The sequence below is a fragment of the Pararge aegeria genome, chromosome 3 (assembly GCF_905163445.1).
Source record: "Pararge aegeria chromosome 3, ilParAegt1.1, whole genome shotgun sequence".
Classification (NCBI taxonomy): domain Eukaryota; kingdom Metazoa; phylum Arthropoda; class Insecta; order Lepidoptera; family Nymphalidae; genus Pararge; species Pararge aegeria.
The window spans coordinates 5,303,433-5,330,983 of record NC_053182.1 but is presented as its reverse complement, the minus strand read 5'-3'; the positions used below and the strand labels follow the sequence as shown (position 1 = coordinate 5,330,983).

The window sequence follows — 27,551 nt, the reverse complement described above, 5'->3', positions numbered from 1 at the left end:
TATGTAGGTTTTCTCACGTTGTTTTCCTTCACTGTTGAATCACGTGATATTTTAATTACTTAAAACGCACTAAAACTTACAAAAGCGTGCTGGGATTCGAACTCGGCTTCCCGAAAGTGGTGAAGCTGAAGTCCTAACCAATGGGATATCACCGCTTTAAATATTCAATAGCAATTATTTATTTCATTTAGGTAAATATGTACCTCATTGTGGTAGTGTCTTAGGTTGCTTATGTTGCTTTAATTTTTTAACAATTTTTACAGGTACTATAATTAATATCAAGAATAGACCGGCCTTCTGTACTTGGTCCGCTAGATCGCTTGAAATCAACTACTGCATAGTTTCAACTTCCATGATGCTAATTATAATATCTCAACGGGAGAACGCTATATAAAGTATGAAGTTTTCCAGATAATTGAATCTTTTCAAATTTTTGCTTGATGAAAAAAAAATTATCTAAAAAATCCTTACTAACATAGCATAAAGCAGAATAATATTTTATTATATTTTATATATACTTAAGACATCCATCAAATTAAAATAATACTCTTTAAACTCTACTCTTATTATATCAATGCCAATACAATGTCGTTGATTTTAATCAACATGACTAAAACAACAAAAATTATACAAATATTCTACACAATAGTCCCTGACCCACTATTTTAAATCGCTCAACCGTGCCTTTACTTTGTTTGCTTTGCTCCAAAATGTACCGTGATGATTGCGCATTAATAACCTTCCTCAAGAATGATACCAAAATATATTTTTCAAATCTTATTGTTTGCAAGTGACACCACAAGCAAGCAAAAAATAAACTACAGCTTTATTATTAGTTTGGATAAAGCTTCGGATTGCTTCTAATGGTTACAGATCATTAGTTCGAAATAAATGCATATCAAAAAATTCCCGCTGAGATAATAAACAACTTAGATCCTAAAACTAAAATAAATGGACATCAAATCGTTTGTATGACTATCAATTTATTTGCGATAATTTTTGTTTATACATTCAACCATATTGTGTACAGCAGTCTCTCAATCCTTATATTCACAATGGTGATAAATAGGTAAACATTTAGAAAATATAATAATAGTGCCTGGCACAAGGGTCGTAAGCAGCTAAGCGCAAATTACGATTTTCATTCGCGACACGTTGTCTTGCTGAAAAAAACCGCAGTGCGCGCTAGTCCTAACTGCGCGGGATTCGAACCGATTGCTGCACCCCAAAAATTGTACCTAAAATCGAGTACTGCACTGTTTACCACTCGTGTCTTAACAGTTATCACGGTAAATTAAATATATAATATTTATTTCTATACGTGCTATATAGAAAAAAAAAAATTCATCACAAAAGAAAAAAATTGGGTGAGTGTCTAAAGGGAAGGCTGAACCTAAAAGTTAAACCTGCGCTCGCTGTCGTGTACAAATATAAATTCCATGACTGAACAATGGTCAACGGATAGAGATAAGCAACGTTAAGAAATTTTGACATTTCCGAGAAACGAAAACAGATAATGTCCTTTTATCTAGCACGCAAATAACATCAAGGTTTAATAACATAAATTATTACTTTTCGTTGGCTATTATCAGTCCTATAATAAACGAAAAGAGGTAATTAACCTTCACAATCTTTGGTGTTATTTGCGAGCGAGAGAAAAGGAAACAGACTCCTTCCTTCTCGCTCGAAAATAACGTCGAAAGAGAAGTTTGTCAATATTATATAAGGTCGTAGTTTAGCTAGTGCCGCGATTATGCACACCGGACGCATATTTTTACGCAACCGCGGGCGTAGGTTTGCTGATTTGAACTGGCCTTCACTTAAGGGGCTACATGAAATAGAAGTGAGACTTTTTGGAGTATCGGTTCCTTGATTTATTAAGTCAAACAAGGTCGAAACAGCTTATAAACTGGCCTCTACAAATTGTTCCAGTCAAGATCAGGTTGGGTCAACACAGCTTATATACTGTCCTCTGCAGATTTTTCCAGTCAAGGTCAGGTTGGGTCGAAACAGTTTATATACTTGCCTCTACAAATTGTTTCAGCGTTTTCGATCAAAATCTCATAATCAAACTGATTTTTAAATCCCAAATAATTATCCTTTCTTTCTACTTTAGTCTATTTTGCTACTAAAAAGTTTCACTTCCAAAACACTATTGCAAAAAGTTCCCGTATAAAATTAAGAATCTGGGTGTTTGACAAACGAAAAAAAAAAATGGAACAGAACTCTAAACATGTTGTCTTTCCGAGAGCTTTTTTTTCTCAGTTAAAGTAAAAATCTTAATTAACCATCCTGTAACATACCAAAGGTACGGCGTAGAACAAATCACAGACTAAACTAAAAAGATAGAACATTTTCATACAAGTATCAACTCACTGGGTACGGAAATGTTACAAATTATATAATTTTTCTTAAACGTAGTTATTTTGATATCAAACTCGATACTTTACTTTTTATATACTATCCGCCATTTTGGATTTTTCATGACAGACAAATACTGTTGTCGCGTGCTAATGACGTCAATTGTATTTTCAGTACAGGATAATTCAACATTCTGCCGATATTCAAGATGCGTTCAGCTTAAGCGTTTATCATTTTTTTTTAGTCTGTGAAATTATTATACAGCAAAGTTTAAAAAAACTTAAGACATTCTATCTTCGACCTCACCACACAATCCGCTGTACCAACGCAATGTTCCTTACGCTAAACTAAAAACTAAACTAATCAACTTTAACCACACTATATATTTTCCTAACAAACCAGAAGCAAGCCATGAATCCTATGGTGCCTGTGAGTAGGAAGAACAGGAACACCATGATGACGGTGTAGCCGAAGTAGAGGAAGGTCGAGGCGGCGTCGTCAATGTTCAGCTTGGTCACGAAGTAGTGACAGCAGTACAGGAAGAGGTACCCAGCTGTGGAGCCAGAGCTGAGGAAGGCCCGCCACCACCAGTGGTAGTCTTCGGCGCAGAGGTGGAAGTAGCAAAGCAGTATAGTGGTCTCGGAGCAGGTGATGACAAGGATCACGAACACGAGGAACAGGAAACCGAACATGTAGTACATCTGGAAATTAAATTCATATGTTAACTACAAGTTTGAAACAATTAAAATATCACTTGTTTCAACCGTGAAGGAAAGCATCGTGAGGAAACCTGCATGCCTGAGAGTTCTCCACAAAGTTCTCAAAGGCGTGTGAAGTCCATCACTGGGCTAGCGTGGTGGGCTACGGCTTTAACCCCTTCTCATTGTGAAAAGAGACCCACCACAGGGTACGGACCCTGTGGTGGGCCAATACGGTCGTTAGAAGAACTTCACAGATCGAGATTTTACGATCGGCCAGGTGAGTGTGGTAGTGAGAGTGGGAGGTCCCGGGTTCGATCCCCGAAAGGGGCAATTTGAAAATTTATAAGCGATTAATTGATTAACCGAGTAGGAGTATGACTACTATGCTCACTAACAGGTTAGCCCGCTGCCATCTTTGACTGAATCATCACTTACCATCAGCAGGGCTAGCACTGGCAAGGGACAGAAATTATATCCCCTTTCAAGGGATGTAAATAACGTGTCTACCTGCTAAAGCAGGGGAACATGGAATAGGAGAAGTTCACACCCGTTTATTATTACACATATATTATTTGTTTAAATTATTTCCACTTGTGCGCTTCTGTGGGAGAAGATACATTTTTATCGTTTCCCCAGGGAAATAATTCTCTCCTGCTAGCGGTGCAGATGAGATGGCATTCAAAGGCTAACTTGTAGTAGAATAGTTACCTGACTGGACCAGAGCGAGTTGAGAATGAAGAAGAGTTGAATGAAAATGCAGCCAAAAGGCAGAACGCCTCCCATCACTATGCCGGGTACAGGTTGCGTGTACAGCGACTGTTCGGGGATCTGCCGCGGGATTTGGTTCGTTCGCACCGGGTGCTCCAGAATCTGCATAAAAGTTAACACATTACTCAAATATAAAACACTAGCAGTCCCACGCAACTTCGTCCGCGTATAATGGCGTGTGAAGGTATGCACAGGGTATGCAGATGATATAAAATTATAAAAATCTCTAGTACGAGTTATAAATACTTAAGGGTGTGCTTTTATAACTTTTACAATGCCTTTCTTAAGTTTTTTATAGACACCTTGAAGTTAGCTATAAGGTTTGACAGGGTACACTTTCAATTGTCAAAGGCTGCGGGCTCTTTCCGATGATTATCTGATTCAATTGTACAAAAATCTCAATTTGAATGTTGAGTGAAACTTGTCGTCCGATGAATGAGTCTATAAGTATTTTTGATATTTTAATAAACTTTATTTAACTAGATTAACTAGATAATGCGTTATAATAGAACTTTCAATGTATTAAATACCTTTTTTCTATTGTCAGTGTAGTTTTTCCTACAAACGTAGAATAAGGCGAAAGATAAAAATCTTGAATGGGTTTTTATCTTGTTACGCCAAAGAAGTATAACTTCTTACGCGTGGACATAACGCACACAAATTTTTTTTTACAAACGTGGGAAAACGTTGTTTTATTGAGATAAAAAGTAACCTATGTTACTCTCCTCTTCTCTAATGACTATATGCCAATAATCAACTTGATTGGTTGCTTGGGGCGTCAAAGAATACAATACACAAATACAAATAATATTTAGCCCAACGGCTGAGTCTAGCAATTCAAAGGGGCAATAGCGCCAGAATTTTGGGTACAATGCCCATAAGTGAAAAGTTAGACGACTTATTGCATTCTTGAATTCCTTAATGACAAGGTTGCTTGGAAGCATCCGGCTCCGCTTTCATCCCTCACAAGATAGAAAAATGAATGTTAAAATGTAAATTGTTTATGTTGGAAAAGAGCAACTGCTGAGTTTCTTGCCGGTTTCTTCTCGGTAGAGTCACTACACACAGACAGACTTGACGTTTCAAAAGTGCTTATATTAGGCCTACTTGAAAATAAATGGATTTTGAATTTTGTAAATATTAATTTTAGTTTGTAGTTATTAATCCTTATAACTTAAAGTCTGATTTTGGATTTAAAAAAAATCCAAATATAATAGCCAAAAAAAAAACACTTTCGGATTCTGATGATCAAAATGAAAGTGAAATTACCCGTTTCCTAAATCCGAAGTAAGCGCCGATGAAGGTGAGAGGTACCGACACTCCGAACCAGAGGGCGAGCAATGCGACCAGCGTGGAGAACGGTACAGCTGCTGAAGAGCCCTTGCCCCACAGCACCAGGTTCATTATGAAGAACAGCGAAAACACCACGCTGCGAATGGACAAAATAATTTCAACGGTAAGTTAGAGCTTTCAAGTGCGTAACTTAAAAACTTCATCATTCAACCATACTTATACCCTTTTTTTTTATTCATTGAAGCTAAAAGTTAGCCCTAAACTGCAATCTCATCTGCTCGTTAGGCATGATGCAGTCTAAGATGGTATCAGACTAACATGTAAAGGGGTACGGCAGTTATATAAACACATACACATAACAATAACTTGACTTTACTGAAATACTGAACTATATACATAACTATATTAGCAGTAAAAATATACTTGCAGTGCAGTTAACTAGGCTGCATAAAATTAGTAATTCATTTAAGGGTAATTGTTTGTTATTTTATAACAAATTACCAGATGAAATCCTTGAGATATCTCTCAATAAGTTCAAAGTTTTTTAAAATGTAAGCCTATAGAAAAATCCTATTATAATATTAAGGATTACATGAATGATAAAAAAGCTCTTAACTTCATAGCTCAACAAAAAAAACCTGGCTAAGTTTGTTGTGGGCTCTTCTTAACTCAGGGCGCGTTTGGAACCATCCTAGCTTTAGTTTTAAGTTAACGAATGCAGTTATCACCATCACTAACATTAGTGTAACATGTTACGAATGTAGTCGCCACACATTTTTGATGTAATCAACGCATCAGAAGTGCCATGTATGTGCATATTTGAATAAAGAAATATTTTACTTTACTTTGAATATTAGACAAGCAGTTTATATGAGTTGCCTAGTGAAAATCGATTGGTGAATGGAATATGACGTATGCCTAACAATCTCCTTTTATTCGTCGATAATGGAAACGGGCATAAGGAGTTGTTTTGAATTCTTAAGAGGACTATTGCCGAGCGCGAGTTTCTACATACCCTGGGCACACCATGGACGTGAGAAGTATGTTGCTCTTCCACCGTCGCCCGCCGAAGCTCTTGTAGACTCGCGCACTGACGTAACCAGCAGCGGCGCCGAGTAACACCCACGCGACTAGCGCGCAAGTCATCAGGGCTCCGCGGTTCGCCGGGGACAAGAAGCCGAGACAGGCGAACGCGAGGGTTACCAGCGTCATGCCGAATACCTAGTATTAATAACTACATTATAAACTTATTCATGACCCCTGTGAGAATTATACAGGCTTAAATTAAAACGTGTGAAGAGGGTACATTGCCGAAAATCTGTTTGGTGTGGAGTATAAGAATGATAAATTACACCATACATATTCTCTTACTTTTCGCAGAGTATAGCAAATAAGGCTTAACTTTTATAATAGGTATATCATTGAATTCTGCAAAGTAACGCCTGCTTCTATCCAAAAGAAAGCTCTTAATTAAAACTAGCAACTTTTGTTCTCTCTTTCTTTTCTTCTCTTTTAACCTCCTAGGGAAAATGGTAGTCGTATGCCTAGTCGGTTTCGGCGCGGCATCGCACCGGAACACTAAATCGCTTAGTTGCACGTTATTGTCGGTAGGGTGGTAACTAGACACGGGCAAAGCCTCTCACCAGACCAGATTAGATAACATTTAGAAATTATAAATTCCTAAAAAGTATTTTATACAAAGATCATGTTATTTCTGTAAAGTGACAATACACTGCAACCAAGTACTTGTGATTCGAGAACGTCACGTAGTCAGGTCATTGACCGCACTACGCAGTCGTGGTTCGCGCACTGTTGCAGATGTTACATCACAGAGTAGAAACATGTAGAGTATCCATGTAAACTATTGAATATTTCACAAACTATCGAGTTAAGAAAAAAGTCGTAGAACAACAAGCAAACGGTAAAAGTTTCGATTAAATCATGTTTTACAATGTTGTTCCCCCATTAAAAGTTCTAAAATAAAGTCCGCGACAGAATATGTCTATCTTTTAAGGTTTCTTATACGCGGACGAAGTCGCGAGGGACCGCTAGTTATGAAATATTTGTTATTTATTTTGAAGCTCTTACCTCGGAGCATGTTTAAATGTAACTTTGAAATTAATACTTGTAACGAAATCTATAGACCAGTAGGTAGGAGCTCAAATCCACTTTCAACTTTTCAAATTATGTGCGTTTTAAATAATTAAAATATCACTTGCTTTAACGGTGCAGGAGAACAAACGGTGAGGAAACCTACATGCGTGATTGTTCTACATAATATTCTCAAAGGTGTGCAGAGTCCACCAATCCATACTAGGCCAGCGTGGTGGACTACGGCCTTAACCCTTTCTCATTGTGGGAGGAGACCCGTGCTCTGTAGTGGCCCGGGAATGGGTTGATATGATGATGATCTGTTTTTATATACTTCATTCATCATCGATCCAAATATGTATACAGAGACAACTTACTTGTGACCCTGAACCAAGGAACACTGCCAGTAGCATGCCTCGTCGCGGTGGCCTGAAGACGTCTCCGTGGACGAGTTTCCAACCAAACTCCTCCTACAAATAATAAAATGTTAACTCTTCGAATTCCCGTGTCAGGGAGACAGAGTTCGATCGTCGACACGCCACTCTATTTTTTCGGAGTTTTGTAGCAGGGCCTTACTTTAATGTGGAAAGAAAACATCGTAAGAAAATTTGCATGCCAGAATAAATAAATATACTACGACAATAAACACATCGCCATCTAGCCCCAAAGTAAGCGTAGCTTGTGTTATGGGTACTAAAATGACAGATGAATATTTTTATGAAAACTTAGCGTACCCAGCCCGCTTCGCCAGGCTAGATTTTGCTTTATTTCATTTAAACAAGAGTGCTCCGATCGTCACCAAACTTTACAGGATTACTCGCCAGGTCAATCCGGAGATTCCCTGAAAGTTTCATTGAAATCGGTCCAATCGTTTCGGAGCCTATACGGAACATACCCACACACTTTCTCTTTTGTATATATAGATAGATATACATAATTACTAATATATTTTGAATATAATACACATAAATACTTAAGACAAACACCCAGACACTGAAAAACTTTTATGTTCATCAAACAAATATACAAAGCAGACTTATAATAAAATTTCAAAAGTGGCTTACTTTTTTTGTTTTAAAAATATCCCTTTTAATATTCAATTAAATTATATTACTAATTTATATCCTAGCCTAGGTTAAACAAATAAATAACTTATCGCTTACAGTTTGGTACGTTACAAACCCCTTTTAAAACTTTACAGCATATAAACTAAACATTTTTAACAACTTATTATGCCACATAACAGATGATAATAACTTTTTTTACGTAGAACTTAGTACAGACATACGTTTATAATAAAATTGAATGCATTAATTGTACAGGATATGTATCCTATATTTATGATTTAAGCGAGGGTAGAAATCGGAACTATGCAATAGTTACGTACTACATTACACATTCACTCAGTTGTCGCGGAAGTAGTGATGTGATAAGTCTATATACCGGCTTTTGCATTGCGGACACAAACGAATTTTCATGTTTTATATCACAAACAATATAGAACTTTTTGGATTGCCCCAGTATAAAAGCTTTCTGAAATAGTACAAAAGTAACTAATTTTACCTGTGCATCTTCACCACACTCCATTTGATTGTATCTTGCAATATCCTTGTGCAGAGTCCTCAACAAAATCATCGCGACCATGCCACTAAGGAAAAGCACAATGACCAACGAGTTCAATATAGAGAACCATTGTATGTTGGTCTGCGGCATAGATTCCAGGATGTAGTCCCATCTCGACGACCATTTGATAGTGTTATTCTTGATATATGTGACACGGTAAGAATATATAACAGTGAAATCCTCTTTTCCGGACAGAGAGGTTGGTATGATTAGAGGATTGTTTCTCGCGTTGCAATCAAGGCTATCAACGCTTTGGTGTTTGATACTGGCCGGCTTAATCTGAAATGAGACTTGTTTTAAAATGGAGGTTCTCAATTTGGATGTATTTTTTTTTTATTTGTTAGCTCAGAACTCTCCGAATCTTACTTGGCATCGACTTAATGTTGTAGAAATATTTTATTTCTTGCTTTTTAGTTGCATAGCGAAGTCGGTTCTTTTTGTGTCGATAAAAAATTATTACATTATTTTTATTTAACCACAACTAGTTAGCCTTTGACTGCAATTTCGCGGGCTTGTTAGTGATGATGCAGTCTTAGATGGTAACCTTTTAGGGGTATGGAAGTTTTGTTAAACACATACCGCTTATTGGTTTTTACGAGACCTCGTACCGGTACGCTGGTCCGCTTTGCGGCACGTCTTTGTGGTAAAAAGCCACGGCAAGTTTCCCACCAGATCAGACCAGAGAAGATTAAGAAATTATAAATTCCCAAATTGCCCCTGCACTGCCGGGGATATAACCCGGGACCTCCTACTTAAAAACAGTTTTCACCAACATTCAACAAAGCAATACCTAAATAAGTGACGCCTAATCATTCAATCAATCAATTTATTTTTTTCTATCTGACAAGTGTCAGTTTACGACTTCCATAAACATTACGCATCGCCGAATTGGTGTCGTAACTTTAGACAGTGCCTAAGGTCGTTAGTGATCTTCTAAGATTTAGTGAAACGTTTTTTCCTCTAGGCATCATTTAAATAATTCGATTTAAGAGTTTCCTAGGTTTAGTGAAAACGGGCATAAGAATTTCTTTATGGAAAAATCCAATACTATTCCAAGTTGATTGTTGCATATTTTCTATCATTTATTTATATACATTTTTTTTTATTTTCAACAGTATAAATTATAAAAGAAAAACAAAAAACACTTAAAAATTTAAAAAAAAATCACTAAAAAAGCTAACATATATTATTATAAAATGACTTACCTTAGCAGATATAATTCGTCCACCATTGTCCCCAACACCAACATCCCATTCCTCCTCCCTTCCACTGTGGTACGTGATCTCCAAATCCACATGGTTGAACAGAAAGTATGTGCCAAACGCACTCGATGCTGCATTAACTATCGGTGTGCAAGTATCCTAGAAAAGAACAAATTAAAAAAACATAAGAATAAAAAAACCATCAAAATGGAAATAACAAAAGCCAAAACTAGTTGTGTTAGATAAAGACTATTCATTTTATGTGTGGGCAACAAGGTTAGTTTTAGTTTAGTCGAATAGGAAGGTGTGGGCAACAAGATTAGGGGTTTGAATAGAATGTTTATTAATAGATAAACACCCAATGAATTGTTTTAGTTATAAAATGTATTTAATTGTTGCATAGTTTTTCTGCCATCTGTAAATGAAATGAAATGAAATTTTATTCGCTGAGTATGAGCTAACATAGGGTCCTATTACAATATGACATTCCTCCATATTCTACTATTAAGCATGCCAAATGTAAAGTGCACAACATTACACATGTCTTGTTGAGCAAGCATTGAAAAGGTAATAATTAAATTATACAGGTAATATCAGGTTATCATAATAATGTCAAAATAATATTATTTTTAATTCGAAGTCAGATACTCGGATATTGTATAAAAACATTTTGTACACAGCCAATGCGCCAGATTTTTCTTTAAATAACACGTAGGATGATTTTTTAGACCTGCATCTTTATTGTAGATTTAAACGCACATAGCAAAGGGGGATTTTGCGGTTTTTTAATTTATATTTATTGTTGCACAGCCGAATTTTGTTCCTCGTTTTAAAATGGCTTAAGTTCGAGAAAGTTTTAAAATACTCTGTAATTAACTGCTTAAATAATCACCTAATTCGAATAATAATGTTTACTCTTATTTTATAAAATAATGCAACTGGTATCTAAATCCATAAAATGCCAAGGAGATGGCTATGTAGCAATAATGCCGCCAAATTTAATATCCGGTTTAACGTTCTTTTTTCATTCTTTCATTAAATTTAAATTTATATCTCGCAAAAACTTCATTTCATATTTTTGGTTTTGTTTGTTAATTTTATTTTTATTAAATAATGCAAATTAGATCTAACGCCACTGGTTATACTGGTTTCCGGAAAGAGATTTCTATGTAGCGATAAGGCCGCCAAATTGTATACGCTGTTTTGTTATTGCTTTTCTGTTTATGTCCTTTTCGTGGTGTACAATAAATGTATAAGCATTCATTCATTCATTCATCTTAGTGAGTTGTGTCAAAGTTAAAATTTAATTTAAATCTATAATCTCGCAAAAATGAAAAGTTTTTGCTTGCAATTTCATTTGAAGGAATTTGTTTACCCATGGGAAATAATAATATCCCTCCATAAAGAGTATATACAAGACATTTTGGTGTCACAAATTTTATTCAAATGACTAACTTTCATATACATATATCTATACAAAAAAAAAAATTTTTAAATTTAAAAAAAACCGACTTTAACATACGCCCAGGAACTAAAAAGTTACATTATTGTTAATTTTTTAATAACATTTAAACCGATTTTGATAAAATTTAAATGGGACCACCTGGAAAGTATGCCGTTTAAAACAATAAAATAATTTTTCAAAGCGGTTCAAGCGTCTTCGAGTAATCGGGTAACATACATAAAAAGAAAAAAAGATTCCGACGAATTGAGAACCTCCTCCTTTTTGATGTTGGTTAAAAATATAGTGTTGCCTTACTATATTGTGTGATTTGTTCCCTTTAAAAATTATCAAAAACAACATTCAGCACTTAATTTAGGTTACATGGTTGGTTAATAATGATAACACTTGATAATATACTATTACTGCTGATAACCAATACGAATTTAATACGAAAGAACTTTTGCGATTTATGAGATTGATATGAATTTAATCTGTGACATCATAAAAATCATAAAGATATATTTTTATGATTTTTATGAATTTCTGCATATATCATGGATAAATTTCAGCAACAAGGAAACATTCTTAAGATACTGGCCTTAACTTGAACCTGCTTTTACAGATTTTGAAAAATATGCTCCTACCAGTCAGCCAGAAAATTGGCAATTTATTACACAAAACTTTTTTGTTTGTCAATCGAATCTATTTCCTATAGAGATTAAAATACGACATCTTCCTGGCACATCGGTGTTCGCTGTGATTTTAATTGGCAATTTGGAATTAAGTAATTAAAAAAATTTCTCTACTTTGGTCTGGTGGGAGGCTTTGGTCGTTGGTGGTTACCAACCTACCCAAAAAGACGTGCCGCAAAGTAATTTAGCGTTCCGGTACTATGTCGCGTAGAAACTGATTATGGGATATGGGTTTAACTGCCTCTTAACAGAATAGCCTGGTAACATCTTAGATTGCATCATCACTTATCACCAGGTGAGATTGCAGTTGGGGGCTAACATGTAGTAAAATAGAATAAAAACAATTGTGGTTATAGGACAGGAAATGTCAGAATATTTCATATCATCAAAAATACTTTTTTTAATTAATTTAATGTAATGCAATGAAATATATAAATGAATAAGCAGGATTAGAGGGGTTATTACATGAAATCTTTCTACTGCTTTTAATTAAACATATTGTTAGAGTGGAAGAAGGACATATGGAAAAGTGTAAGATTTGGCATAATTTAAGTTTATATGAAAAATTAAATCATAAAACATAATATCCATAAGTCTTGGTTATGTATAAAGAAATTGAATGAGGGTGGTGTCACCTATATATTGGAATTACCTCTTTATTTAATGGAATATTCACTCTAAAGTCTAAACAGTATTTATGAGCAATTACATGTTTTTTTCCACTAACTGTAGATAAAAATACCTTAATAAAAATATTAAAGTATTTATAGAGAATTTTAAACAATTAATCATACATTAATGACTAGTCAAATAGTAAGTAAATCTTATTAATGCCCATGCAACAATAGGTTTTTCCTTGAAACCAATTGAAATGTAAGTGGTGAAAACCAAATGTTAGGTAGGATGTCATCCTTTTTTTATCCATTAGGGCTATTGCCTCAATCACTTCCAGCACAAGATTTAATAAGAGCAATAATAGGCATCACTGACAATTTTAACAAACAAAAGATCCTAAGAGAAACTTATTAAATAATCTGATGAATTACCAAATATCAAACAATAAATATTTTAGAATCAGTATAAATAATACGATGCATTTCAAACTAACTTTAATAAAAAGAAAAATCTACTGTTAACATTAAAAATGCTAATTTCATCTTGGTTTATTCACAGATCATGCTTTCATCTTGGACACCAATTGAGATAAATTCAATGATTAATACTTAAGGAATTTGAATTAATGTAATAAAGAAAATAATTTTTAAGGATTAATAAATTCAGACAATATTTAATGTATGGTAGAAGTCAAAGTCAAAATCGGTTTTTTCAAATGGTTTTATCATTGAAATAGTACTTAATACTATAATAGGACTTTACTATAAGCTTACGTTTAATACAAACTTTGAACTTTTTCATAGCCAAGATATCAACTGGTAATTTATTGTAAAATTGTATACAATTTCCTTTAAAATTAAAATATTGCTGGTTATAGATTTAGTAAATAGATAAATAAATAATGAATAAATGAGCCAATTTAAGGATAAATAGATAAGCCATTTAATGGCTTATTTATAGTAAAGTTCATGAAAAAACAACTCACCAAATCTTTCCTAACTTGGCAACCCATAGGGAAACCAGTGCTGCAGTATGTTTTTCCTCCCTCATTTACTAAATAACACCAAGTCACTGGCATGTTATCCAAAATCCAATGGTGTTGGTAATAAAGAGCCATTCCCATCTTGAGGAGGTTCAACTTCTTAATAGATTCTGGATCAGATGCTCTATAGGTCTTTGTGCATAGTTCTTTACAATTCTCATTGTGTAGAAAACTCAGTTTATATGGACTTGGTCTGATCCTCTCTCCAAATACTACTTGACCAAGGTTTTCAACTGGCGACTGAGTCTCATCAGAGAGGCAGAAGTCAAAGTGATGATATTCAAAAGGTATAACTGATTCTTCTGTGTTAAGTCTGTTAACGTAGAGCGGTATCTCATTCTGAAAGTTACAACGAATTTCTTTAATCGTAAAATACTTTTCTTTAAGATACACTAAGCATCACATAATTATAATTCTGGCCATGTTTGCAGCGCTGGGAAATTTATTGAAATTTCATAAGAATTACAATGTTTACTAAAATTGCTTGAAGAATTTAAAAATAAGGATTACAACAATTCTAAACAAAGAGTGTTTTTGAATGTTGATAGGCCTACTTTAACAAATAATTTATATTTATTCAATTTATTTTATGTAATAGTTTAATTACATACTATTTAATTCAAATAAATTGTTTATGGACAAAACACTGCATAACTAATGCAACATTTTACCTACCACATGTATTTTTAAGGCCCTAAATGGCTCCAAACTACGTAAAAAGTATGTACAGTCCCTTGAGTATCTTTTAATAAAGTTTACACTGTATGTTATGTATATCACAGTTGTAAATGAACAGTTCATAGGATAACTTCAACATAGCTACATAGTCCTGATCTGTTCATTAACCTAATATAGTTAATAATTTGACCACAATAGACGTGGTCCAGTGCTATAATATAATACCTATAGCAAGAATATGACAGCTATTTGCAAGTGTTATTTCAGAAGTGCTCAGAAATAGCAAGAACTTACTTTACATGATTTCCCATTATCCTCGCCGGCTTTGCAGTAGTTCACAGGCGCTAATCCTGGTAAATAAAAAGCACTAATAGGTGTCAATAGGATATATGCGCAAACCAAATACAAGGAAAGGCCCATGGTGTGCACTGTGCTGTAGTTTCGTGTAAATTTAATGTAATTTTCTCAACGAAAACTATCATAAGTTGTACACATGCAAAAACGAAGTCTACATAATCGTATTTCACAAACTTGGACACAAATACCGGGAAATTCACCCGGTTTTTCAATAATTTACAAAATGTCTATTCGTCGTAGTTGCACCTTTATCGCAAACGTCACCTAACCAAAAAACACAGATAACATAGAACCTCATGAACGTCACCAACAATTGACACTTGACAGTTGAATCTACATTATCTTTGCCACTGAGATGATCTTATTTTTCTTTTATCAAGTGATAGGAGGCTGATATTATTATTTAATATGGTCATAGGTATTTGTACAGTAAGGTATGCTTTTTGTACTTGTATCGTATTAGTAATTATATTATTTTTTTATGCCCAACAATATGTGCCAAAATATGAAACACACTCACAACGGCTGAAGTGAGGCATCGATCCGGACGTTTGGTCCTTACCTACTGACTCTATTATGCTGTAGTATAAAAGAGGTCAGTGTCCATACCGAAGGCGTTCGGATGAAACTCTTGTACAAAGAGAGACACTCGTCTAAACTTCGACCTAAGCCAACGTCCGAGCCCTCACATGAGGCTCTTAACCATTGCATTTAACCGTTTACCTTTATAAATAAAACTAGAAATGGCCGTTACCATTAAAATTCACAACATTGAAATTATACATTCCTGTATTCATTACTAGTGATTTCCCGCAGGTCCATCCGCGTTAACTTAAGGTTGTAATGTGTTAATGGCCACTCGCACTTTAATTATAGACGTAAACCTGTACCTACGTCCTGTACCTTTTATTTATTATTATATCAAATGCGTCGTTGGTATAGTGGTTAGCATGTTAAACTACGGATCACGAGGTCCTGTATTTAAATCACGGGTTGGGCCAGAAGTTATATAAGGTATTATAGTATAGAAGGTATATATGGTATAGTATTTTCCATAGAGTTCGGAAGAGGGAGCCCGTTTAGGAAATTGGTGGTGACAACCCTCGTACCTTGGGGAGCACGTAAAGCTGTCGGTCCCGCAAGGTGATTACGCATCTCGCGACAGGTTTGCGACAGGCGTAAATCTTGCACTAATCAATCACTGCTGTCAAACGTCACTTTTCCATACAATAAAAAAACAAAAGTGACGTTTGACAGCAGTGATTGTAACATTTACGCCTGTCGCAAACCTGTCGCGAGATACGTCATCACCCTGCCAGTTATTTTCACTCACTTGTAGTAAAACTCAAATCTCTTCTATGCTCTATGCCCTTAAACCGTCTTCTATGAGAGATGAGGCCTGTGCTCAGCAGTGAGACGTTAATAGGCTGCCGATAATGATGATGATGTTTATCTCAACTAAGATACAATATAGGGCCAGGAATATCTACATATGATTGTCTTGATTACTTATAAAATAAGTCTATTTTTGTAAGGATGAATAGCCTATGCCTAAAAACAGTGATTCAAGATAGATTATTAATTCAATAATCTATCTTGAATCAAAATAGTTAATTCGATATAAAATGCGCTATTGTGACTTATTAATAAGAGTGGGATTTATACAAGTAACCACTACAAGTAAGCCTTATGTTACTGACTAGCTGTTGCTAGCACGCATCTCTAACTTTTCTAAGTTATTAAAGCCTGAATTATTTTCACGGGGCTAGATTTTGGTTTATTTTATTTTAACAATAAACTTACATCATTAAATTTTTAATTTAAGTCTCATAATATATTAAATCATTTATTTCTCTCCGTATTCATTCTCTTCTATTCTCTTCTCGAGCGGGTGAAGATCATTATCTACACCCATGTAGGTACACCTAACAATAGAATATCATCATAGTAAATAAAAGCTGTATTTGACAGTTTGACAGTATAAAAATAGGAGTGCTCCGATCGTCACCAAACTTTACAGGATTACTCGCCAATTCAATCCGGAGACTCCCTGAAAGTTTCATTAAAATCGGTCCATTCGTTTCGAAGCCTATACGGAACATACCCACACACTTTCTCTTTTATATATACGGATAGATAGATAGATAGATTGTTATGGCCTCTCTTAGTCATATGTGATCATTAATATTTTGGTCCAAGTCTTACTTTGGGAAATAACCATGGGTGCCATATGGCAACGCCAGGCTCTTTTCATATGCGAGTAGCTGGTTATTTTACACGATTATTACTTCTATTAATATTTTAACACCATTTGATAAGTATTATTAAATAATTCAGTCTTTTTGGTTCAAGTCTGAAAATGTATTAAAACTGTCATTTTTATCTACAATTACATTTATTTCGATAAAATTACGATATGATTGTTTGAAATTTATTTATTCAAATTATACGTTGCAGGTCACACGGAGCTGTACTTTACATTTATTGCACTGTAGCCATGTCTGGCTATGCCTAGACCAAGCCGTATTTACGACGCGACTCTGGTACTGATAAATGATTCTTGCCATCATATGCTGTCAGAGACGCGATAGCCAGTTCTCGGTGTTGCAGACGCTGAGGGAAGGCCATCACCTCGAGGTGAATTTTTGAAGTGTTGTTAGACATTTCATCACACCCCCAGAAACATGATCCACCCCCGAGTACCTAAGTAGGTACTAAGTTATCCCTACGTAGGTACTGCAAATTTCAATACAGTAATGATTAAAAAGTACCAATCGAATTGAGAAACTCCTCCTTATTGAAGTCAGTTAATAAGTTACTATCCTAGATAATTCACTAGGTATAACGTAAATCTCATTAAAAAAAAAAACAGTTAAGGAGTTCTAGGTATCAAAAGACGAACAAGACGTTAAATATTGTTACTCATAGAGCTATGTATATTTTATTAAAACTATTTACAAAAAAAAAATCTAAAATCGAATTATTATCTTAGTTAAAGTTAAAACAATAGTTGTAAGCAATAGGTTTTCCACTGATTCAAGGACTCCTAGAAAGGAGGCTTGTGAGTTCGCAAGTTTTTTTGCTCGTCTACCAGGATTCCAGTATCTGTTTCCAGGGAGAGACTGCGGGCGAAGGCAGAGATTAGACCGAGAGCAGCAGCTGGCTTGTCCGCTGGTACCATGTGACCCGCGCCTCGGATCATCACTTCTGTTAAGTTTCCAGCTGTCTTATAGTATCTGAGGACAGTAATAATAAAGAAATCAAGTACAAAGCGATATAAAAGAACGTTATTGAAAACAAGGGCATAATAAAAAAACATGACTGACGTAAATTTTTCAAATTTTGACATTTCAAAATTCCAAAGCCATACAGCAGATCGTTAAAAAACCACAAATGTCTGTTGTTCAGGTGTTGAGAAATTTTGGTCGAATAAGTAATCTCACATAGGTACACTTTTATTGGGAAGTCATTAATTATAATAAAATCGAATGATAGGTATTTACACAAATTCTTAAACTAAATTATCTGATCTTACAGTAGTGACATTATATTTGTAGTGTACCAAATTCGGCGCTAGCTTTTTCTCTCTCTTACTAATCTAAAGAAATATTCCTAAACGTGACGCGTCCTTGTAATTTCACTGTCAATTATTAATTCTCGTCCAAACTATGTTTTGTACCGCCGCGCCGTGCGCCGCGCTTTCACGTTTGCCTACTTATCAGTGGCGTACACGAGGGTAGACTCCTCGGTACTAAACCTACTATTACGTCCATAAGACCATCCATGACAAATTGACAACTAGGTACCAAAATATTCTTAGATGCATGAATAAATTAATATGGTGAACCACAGAGAAAAATCACAAAAATATAATAAGTATAATATATAATGTATAATAATAAAAAAAATAAGTACAAGAGACCGTTGCATGTAATTTGTTATAGTCTAAAAAGGTTAAATGAGCTCACCCAGCTAAACTTCCGTCGTGGTACCAAGGATGTCGCTTAGCTGTTCTAAATTCAGACGTGCCCGAGAAAGAGAGCGAGTCATATGTGTTCACTGATGGATGGTAGGCTACAATTATGTCTAGGTGGCCACTGGAAGAGAAACAAAAAGTTTTAATCAAAAAAATGCACCAACCTACGAAAATTAATACACTAGATTAACGTGGAGACATTTGACATCATACTTATTACTAATTACTTTTAATTTATTTGAATTCGGCCATTGGGGTGGAGTAAGCTGCGGCCTAAACCCGATTTGGACCGGTAATGAATTGATTAAAATCCTTGAGATGTCTCTCAATAAGTTCAAAGTTTATATAAAACGTAAGCTTATAGAAAAATCCTTTTATAATATTTAGGATTACATGTATGAAAAATAAGCTTGGGTATGAATTGCTCAAACTTCATAGCTAAACATTAACTCGACTGTGCGATGGTGATAACAAAAAAAAACTTGGCTAAGTTTGTTGTGGGCTCTTCTTAGATCAGGGCGCGTTTGGAACCCTTCTAGCTTTAGCTTTAAGTTAACGAATGCAGTTATGACCACCACTAACATTAGTGTTAACATGTTAAATGTATGAACGCTTTATAAGTGCCTGTGATAAGGTCTACTTAAAAAAAAAAATGTTTTTTTTTATTGGATTGTGATGAATTTTAAGTTGTAAATGATGTCAAATCATCGTCCTCATCATCAATGTTAAACTATTATAGCCCCACTACAGGGTACCGTTCTCCTCTCAGAGGAGAAGGTTTCTTTGAGGCATACATTCCTCACGATATTCCTTCACCGTTATAGCAAGTGATATTTAATTGTACTGAATGCACATAACTCGTAGTTAGGAGAAGGTGCCGAGGATCGAGCGCATCTCTCTTGAGAGGACAGACGATGTGTGATCCACGAAGCTTTCACAGCGTTTTAAATGTCCTAGAAGTGATAAATTGACTTATGTCACAGCAATTTTAGCCGGTAAAGATTAAACTTTGGATAGCTTTAATTTGATTTATGCCGCAATTTTTATTAAAATGTGCTGATAATTCTTATTAATAAACAAGTTTTCTAGAAATAATAATAATCAAATTTAATTCACAGCCAATTTTCATGACATTGTGCCGGTGGGTATTTTGATATAAATACGCGTGCATTTTCGATACATTTCAGTCTTAAATGAGACTCTAGACGATTTAATAGCTCACGGTGTCTTAGTCGTTATTCACTTACTTGTAGAGCATAACCCTGTAGTTTTCTAATAACTCCTCTAACCAATTCTTCGCACTCGCCATGAAGTCAGGAACCAGTTTCCTGTACACAACGCCGATCGACGTGAAGTTAGTGTTTCCGATATGCAAAGCTCTTCTGATCTCGTCTCTTTGAAGGAAGTCGAGGTATGCGCCTTCCAAACTTATGTCGTCTTGCAAATAGTTGTATAAGTTATTCAGCTTAGATTCTGATAGGAACAGTTGCAGTAGGTAGTTGTAGTACTGGAACGATGGAAAATCTGTTTTAACCATACATTTTGGTAAGCTAATAAGTCTTGAGGTTTTATAAAATATAATCCGGTGAACATTGATAATTAACTAAGAACTAATATATTACTTGTATAAATGCGAAAGAGTGTTTGTATGTAGGTAGCCAGGGCGTGAAGGAAAGACGTTTATGCTTTGTAACTAAGCAACGAAACCACTTGATTTTTGACAAAGAGTTAATTAAAAGGACGGTAAATAAGGCATATACAATCAAATTAAAAATTAAAAAAAAACTTAAACAAGTAAATTCATACTCATCTTGAGGGAGTTGTGGGTGAGGGAAAAAATGGAACTCGGCATTTTGTGGAGGCGACCATGTTAGACCGATTTGAACAAAATAAAAATTGGATCAATCGGTTGATGGATTCGAATTGTTCGGGAGCTACATATGTCCGACATGCACATTATAACAACCTATCGTTTTCGCGTTAAAAATAATGAATAATACTCACAGCGTATGCTTTAAGCATTTCCCCTGAGTTAATAAACTGAACGACAGCAGTTTCAAGTTGAACCATGAAGTTCGCCACTTTGTCATCGACCAGGCCAGTTTCGCGCACGAAATAACTGTATCTTTGCAGCGATAGCGGATCAATGAATCCATTTCCAATCGCTAAACCCTGCGAAACATATTGCAAATTAAAAAAAAACACAATTGTCATCTTTGTATAAAGTGATTCAAGGGAAAGATATATATACAGTACACAAGCATAATATAGGAAAGAAAAACCAAGATACTCTAACATATATAACGTTGCGTCGTAATAACTTGTTATAGTACGGTTACATTGCAAATGCTGGGCTAAACCTTACGAGATAGATCAAATTAATGGACCATGGAATGGTATTGTTAATGCACTCCAAAAAGCCCCACATAAGTATCAACATTGCACTCATGCATAGCCGGATTAGGGTCGCTAGTAAATAATATAACGCTACTTTAGAAGCTGGGTGTAGATAAATACAGAACGCGCTATGTTTTGGTTATCTCTTATATTATTGTCCATAATTGATGGACCAAGCAACAGCACGGCTAGCATGGGCAGGAGACAATTTTCTCCCCGGGATAAGAATAAAAATGTATCTACACTCACATCTTTATCAATTCTCAGAGCACTGGCCCACAAGTGGAAATAATATCCAAACAATATATGTGTAATAATAAACAGGGGTAAACTGCTCCTATTCCGTGTTACCGTGCTTTAGCATGTGGACCCGTTATTATATCACTTGTCTCGTTGTGATATAATCGAGGGATATTTTTTTGACGTGACAATGTCTTATAATTCGATGGAGCCGGCTGCACGCACGAAAAAACATGACGTATGCGGCGTTACCTCGCTCTGAGGCGTTCCATTCAAGGCTCGAAGTGCAAGCGAGAGCGCGGAACGAGCGACAAAGAGGCACAGTCGGCCTCCGCGTTCAACATCTGTCTCTCCTACTTGAGTGAGCGATGCGTCCGCGTGGACAGCTTCTATACAAAATAGTACATTTACATGTTTTCGGCAAGGATGAAGTGCAGTGAAAAGTGAATGTGGTGTCAATTGTTTATAGCAACGATAATATCTATCATACAAATAAAATTAAAATGTTCTTTTTTAAAATGCAACCATCCCATTTCTTACGACGTTGTCACGTTCAACTATCGTCTGTAAGCCGACTTTACAGACAACCAATTTTTTATCTTCTGCCAGTGCTAGCCCTGCTGATGGAAAAAACGATCACCTATAAAAAGAACACCTCGCAGGGCAAGCAAGGAACACCTCCTGCAAAGTGTTGCCATGTGTCCATCTACCTGAGGCGTAGATGCGTATCCTCACGTGCCTTTAATTACACCGGTAACCACGCCCTTCAGACCGGACCCCAGCATTGAGATAATGCTGCTTAGCGGCAACAATAAGCATGGTGGTAGTACTTCCCTGGATGAGCTCTGTCACAAACAGCTCTACTTCTGTTATTTAAAAGGTCTGACCTGTAGATTTATCGGCTCGTCATGATGTTTGTTCCAGAGAATTTGAACCGCGACTGAAGGTATATGTTTCCCCGCATAGGACTCTCCTGCAATCGTTAGAGGTGCCTTGCGAAGTTCAGGGAACAGTGTTAGGAATTGCTGCAACGCTGTGTACAGGTTTTCACCAATCTGTAAAAAAGTTATCATCAAAAAATTTTGGGCTACCTATAATGGAATGTTTTAAATTAAGTTGCTTTTTGAGAGTAGCATTTTTCTGAGAGCTCTTGCCTCATCGAGATCTACTACGATTTATTGAAAGCAGCTAACTTATAGGAATGAATTCCAGTAATTACTGACGTCGGTAAAAAAAAAAACAAGTATATCTTGCTTTCTTGGTAAAAATCTTTTAATAAGTTATGTTATATATATTTTGTCCCACAATAATTAACGTTAAAACATGAACTCACAGTGGTCTGGTTTGTTGCGAATCCGCGGTCGTCATCAGTAAAGCTAAAGCCAGTTCCGACAGGGTTATCAATGAAAAGAAGAGAGTGGTTCTTGCCCCAGGAGTACTTTTTTTCTGTAAATACGACAAAAATAAGGCTAGCCTAGTTCCTGAGCAACAGGCAGTTTTCTGGTCAAAGTCAAAATAAAAGTGCTGTGTCAAATATTAAGCTGTATTTTAAAAATAAAAGACTTGAACAACACAATTATTGAGTAAACTATGTATGAAGTCGTTACTTATTCGTCTACTTTTTATGAATCTAGATTTTATTAAATTGCTATGAAAAATGAAAAGTCCTTAAATTTATTTACTTACTTAAATTTATTTACTTTTCATATTAGAGTACACTGAATAATTGAGTACGTCATGAATCACGATTTCTTTTTTTCTTCCGATTCCGGAATCTATATAACTGTAAGGTACATACCATCAATCCGATAGTCATCTGAAATAGTAAACGGCCCTATTTCAGTAAAGAGGCCATAGAGAGAAGAAGCGCCAGGTCCTCCTTGAAGCCAAATAATCCAAGGAGTCTCCTCAACTGATTTCTCTGCGACAGGGAAATACCAGAACCAAAGATTCGCATTGTATTCTTTATTTACCTGTAATGTAACAATAAGTTATAGTTAAAACATAACGGAAACATTTAGCCGAAGCGTAAAAATCCATTATATTTACGTTACAATTATGTGGTTTAGCGTTCAACTTTTCTTTTTACACTTATCGTTTTTTCGTTTAATTGTCTAATGAAGAAATTTAAGGGCTTAAGATCCCACCTTTGTTAAAACCGATAAGACGTGCCTTAGACCAACACGCATGAAATTAACGTATTCTATAATTTTGCCTTAAACACAGAGGTCACCACCCTCTGCGCATGGGTGTCATACGAGGCGACAAGGGTAATATAACAGAGAACGGGTAGCAGACTCCTCTGTGCTGCACCTATTATCTATTGCGATCAGCAACCTGTCTACCCAGCGGGGTGATTATGGGCAAACCCTCAGGTTGGGAGAGGCCTTTAGTCCAACAGTGGACAGTGTTATAGGCTACTGATTGCTTAATTTTGACACTTAAAAAAAATTATGTCTTGTGCATTTCTATAAAAAAATAATCTTACAGTTAAATACCCAGCGTAACTTTCCATATCGGGCAAAATATAGTCAGAGTCGACGTACGCAGCACGTCTTGCTTCTTCAAGCTTATTCGCCTCTATCAAAGGCGTTAAAAGTAGTGGCTCCCCTCCTTCGAAGCCGGCTCTACTCCGTCCAGGTTGGTACGCCCTTTCCATGAAAGTTAATATCGGCTCAGGGGCCTCGCCGGGTGGTAATTCGGGTAAGGAATACCGATCCGCAGTTAAAACATTGTGAATGCATCTAGAACAAGGAATAAAAAGTTTGTCTTTACCCACCCTATCTCTAACCTTAACTAATCAACTTCATTTTTGGCATAGAGTTAGTTGAAAGGACCGAGAGATCTAAGTTTTTTTTTTTTACCGAACCGCGGACCAAGAACGTAAGCCACAGCTATTCATGTTATAAATGACATATGATTCACTGCACAATCTTGATAGCTTCATGCTATTCTTTATTCAAAAAATTGAAGGTTTCCAAGGGAAATTAAAAAAAAAAGAAAAAATCGCAAATGAAATCCCGAATAATAATCCCCTGTATAAATTTCATCAATGATATTAAAAAATTCAAAGCGTCGTAAAGCAAAAAACTTCGATAAGTTACGTCGATGCGTAGTAACTAGTAGCGTAAATGATTTCAACGGCACTCGAGCAGCAAAGTTCCCACGGCATTCAATCAGGTTCCATTTCTAAAGCTTTTGAGTTATGTTTAATCGTAATAAGTACGTTTATTTCAATCAAATTTTATGTTTCAGTAGGCTAAGTTACTAGTTATTTTATCTGTAACTTGCTTAATTATTTTAATAGGACTATGAATAGTTTAAAACTTTGATATAATTATTTTCATAACTACAAAGGCTTTCGGAGATTCCTAAATCATTTATACTTACGATCAGCAAGTTAAAACCAAACTGTTTACCTACTACCTACCTTTTGTTCCTATTTTTACAACCCAATTCTTACATGGAGATGGAACCCAATGAAATTACCAGTTTGCTTGCCAAGCGTGAAGATTACATGCCCAAATTTCCATAAGTTACTATAACATCGGATCCAGTACAACTTAGTTACCTACTATTAATATTGCTAAAACTTCTTATATATGTTATTTACAACGAAAAACAAAATTAAATCCCAATTTTGTTCCCTTAACTATAAATAACCAAATACTTAATAATAATAAATAAATATACTACGACATTACACACATCGCCATCTAGCCCCAAAGTAAGCGTAGCTTGTGTTATGGGTACTAAGATGACTGATGAATATTTTTATGAATAATATACATATAATACTTATTATATATAATACTTGTTATACCCAGACACTGAAAAACATTCATGCTCATCACACAAACATTTCCCAGTTGTGGGAATAGAACCCACGGCCTTGGACTCAGAAAACATTGTCGCTGCAAACTGCGCTTATCGGGTCGCTGCAAATTAACATGGGGTTTCCACTTAGATTGAATTTTCAAACAAGTCGGTGGGACATCAAACAACAATGACATCCAATGAGTCGCTGGGAGCCGCTGGACCGTGGCGTGTTTTGGAACTCCCTGCACAAAAGGCTTATGTGCGAACAGTGGACTTCGATCGGTTTAAATGATGATAATTTTTCTTGATCATTCAGTAGAAAAGGCCTTTTGTTGTTTACTCGTGGAAACCACTGCAACTCGGAAAGGCGTATCTACTGCTTTTGTTTGACTTCGTGTTCCAACTCGTTGCCTGGTGGCTGGGTCAACAGGACTCTACCAAACGATCAGGTGAAAGAAGAATGCTTTGGCACACAACAGCATCCCAGCCCGCCCAGCAACAAACAAAAGAAAAATCCACTTTAATTGAGAGTTGAGAAGTGGCGGTATTTAGTGTGGGGTAGCGAGGTCGTGGAAATTCATTCAATTAAATCTTTTAAAAATTTGCAATTATAACAAGTAGAGTCTAATAATGAGAGCTTAACATGTCCTATAAATCTTCACTTTTTTGCTTTCCAAATTAACTACGATTACCTGGTAGGTAATTATAATAAGTTATAATTTACTGCACACCCAAATATCTTTGAAAAGGAAACAATAAATACTCACGTAAAAAGGATCAGCCATTTCGCGAGCATATCGATATTTGGAATTCCCGGACGAGGAGTCGCGAAACCAAAAGAACTAAAGCAATCTTTTTAAGTAAAGCAGTGTTCCTCCCCAGGGGGATGGCAGGCGAATGGAGCCTCGTATTACCCGCTGCCGCTTGTCTATACTGCGCCTTGAACTTGGATTTATCTCGATCCATCTACAGAGTGCTCCGCAAAAATTCGCGATCAGCAAAACCGCCAATTTTGCCATGCATGGACAATCAATACAACCCAATTTCAACATTCCTTCGATCTTAGATCGCGGCGTACAAGAAAATAAGGTAATTTTCATAGAGTTACTAAAAACCTATTTTTGGCAATGACCTACATAACCTGATGCAAGTATAATTGGAGATGAAGTTTCATTGCTCTCGAAACAGGGCGGAGCTTTTAAAAGCACCCGATGCAGAAAGAAGAGTGAAAGTTGGATCGCTTTGTCTAACTGGTACTAGAGGTCCGTACAACTTCTGATTTATTTCCCTCGCAAACTTTCTTCTGCTAACCTACTAAACAACCCTGACTTTCTGCGTCATTAAAAACGATGTTTCTGGGACATATTATTCAAATATTCTACAAGAAGTTGTCTTTTCGGGAATAAAAAATCGTACAGATTAAGGTATAAATGACAACAATTAAAAAAAATTTGGATCATATTATTTAAATATTCTACAAGAAGTATTCTTTGCGGGAATAAAAAATCATACAGATTAAAAAGTCTAACAATGGTCTCAAAGTATTGCTCCGTTGGTGATGTTTAATTAAATTTTGCCGCATCAATTCACGTGTGGCATCCGAAAAAAAAAACACTTTCACGTTAAAATAAGATGAATCTTCAATACAAAAATCAGGAGCACACTGTAGAAACCATGCGAACAGGTACAGGGTACCAATGACCTGCTTAGCATAAACGCGCTCCCACGCTCCTTACGTTTTGCGATAGATTCTTGCACGCTCTTAAAATGTGATTTGCTCTATATTTAGGATGTTGATAGTAAAACAAACACCGATGCGTTACAGTTGCTACGTGTCCGTTGTTGTTAATCGTGGGTAATCACTTACAACTTACAACCCGGCCCGTATCGGGAATTTCCCACGGTCGACGTTTTTTTCTGACTCGTAACAGCGATTTGTACATTCAAATTATGTTTTCGATCGGCGATCGTCTATGAGATAAGAGGCGGCTACGAATCAGGTTTTCCTTTTAAATTATTTGATTTTTCATGAGTTTCAGCGTAGTTTTTTTTTGTTCAATATTAGGATTCATAACAATAAGTAAATCCATTTTAACATCGGATTAGCGCCTTTGAAGACTACACAAAGTGATGCACTTAAAAGCTTATTATGATTGAAGGTAGGAAGGTCTTTGATATAAGATCTTATTTAAACTAATGGACTTTTATTTTTCTTATTGAAGTTATAATTTAACCAAATTAAATGACATGAA

At 35.7% G+C, this 27,551-nt stretch overlaps 2 protein-coding genes across 2 annotated transcripts; both read right to left on the bottom strand.

Moving 5' to 3' along the window:
* Window positions 1-288: 288 nt before the first annotated feature.
* Window positions 289-15,120, bottom strand: LOC120637039 (transmembrane 9 superfamily member 2). Its single transcript, XM_039908633.1, has 9 exons — window positions 14,805-15,120; window positions 13,776-14,171; window positions 10,043-10,198; window positions 8,778-9,116; window positions 7,592-7,684; window positions 6,139-6,344; window positions 5,100-5,259; window positions 3,771-3,932; window positions 289-3,062 (listed from the first exon to the last, which is right to left on the bottom strand). The coding sequence occupies exons 1-9, from the start codon at window positions 14,928-14,930 to the stop codon at window positions 2,721-2,723; spliced, it is 1,980 nt and encodes a 659-aa protein (XP_039764567.1). The 5' UTR covers window positions 14,931-15,120; the 3' UTR covers window positions 289-2,720.
* Window positions 15,121-17,820: 2,700 nt separating this feature from the next.
* Window positions 17,821-26,168, bottom strand: LOC120637042 (venom serine carboxypeptidase-like). Its single transcript, XM_039908636.1, has 9 exons — window positions 26,067-26,168; window positions 23,969-24,224; window positions 23,279-23,453; window positions 22,814-22,926; window positions 22,368-22,535; window positions 20,848-21,015; window positions 20,091-20,350; window positions 18,836-18,964; window positions 17,821-18,103 (listed from the first exon to the last, which is right to left on the bottom strand). Exons 1-9 carry the CDS (start codon window positions 26,093-26,095, stop codon window positions 17,914-17,916), a joined length of 1,488 nt encoding a protein of 495 aa, XP_039764570.1. The 5' UTR covers window positions 26,096-26,168; the 3' UTR covers window positions 17,821-17,913.
* Between the last annotated feature and the right edge of the window lie 1,383 nt (window positions 26,169-27,551).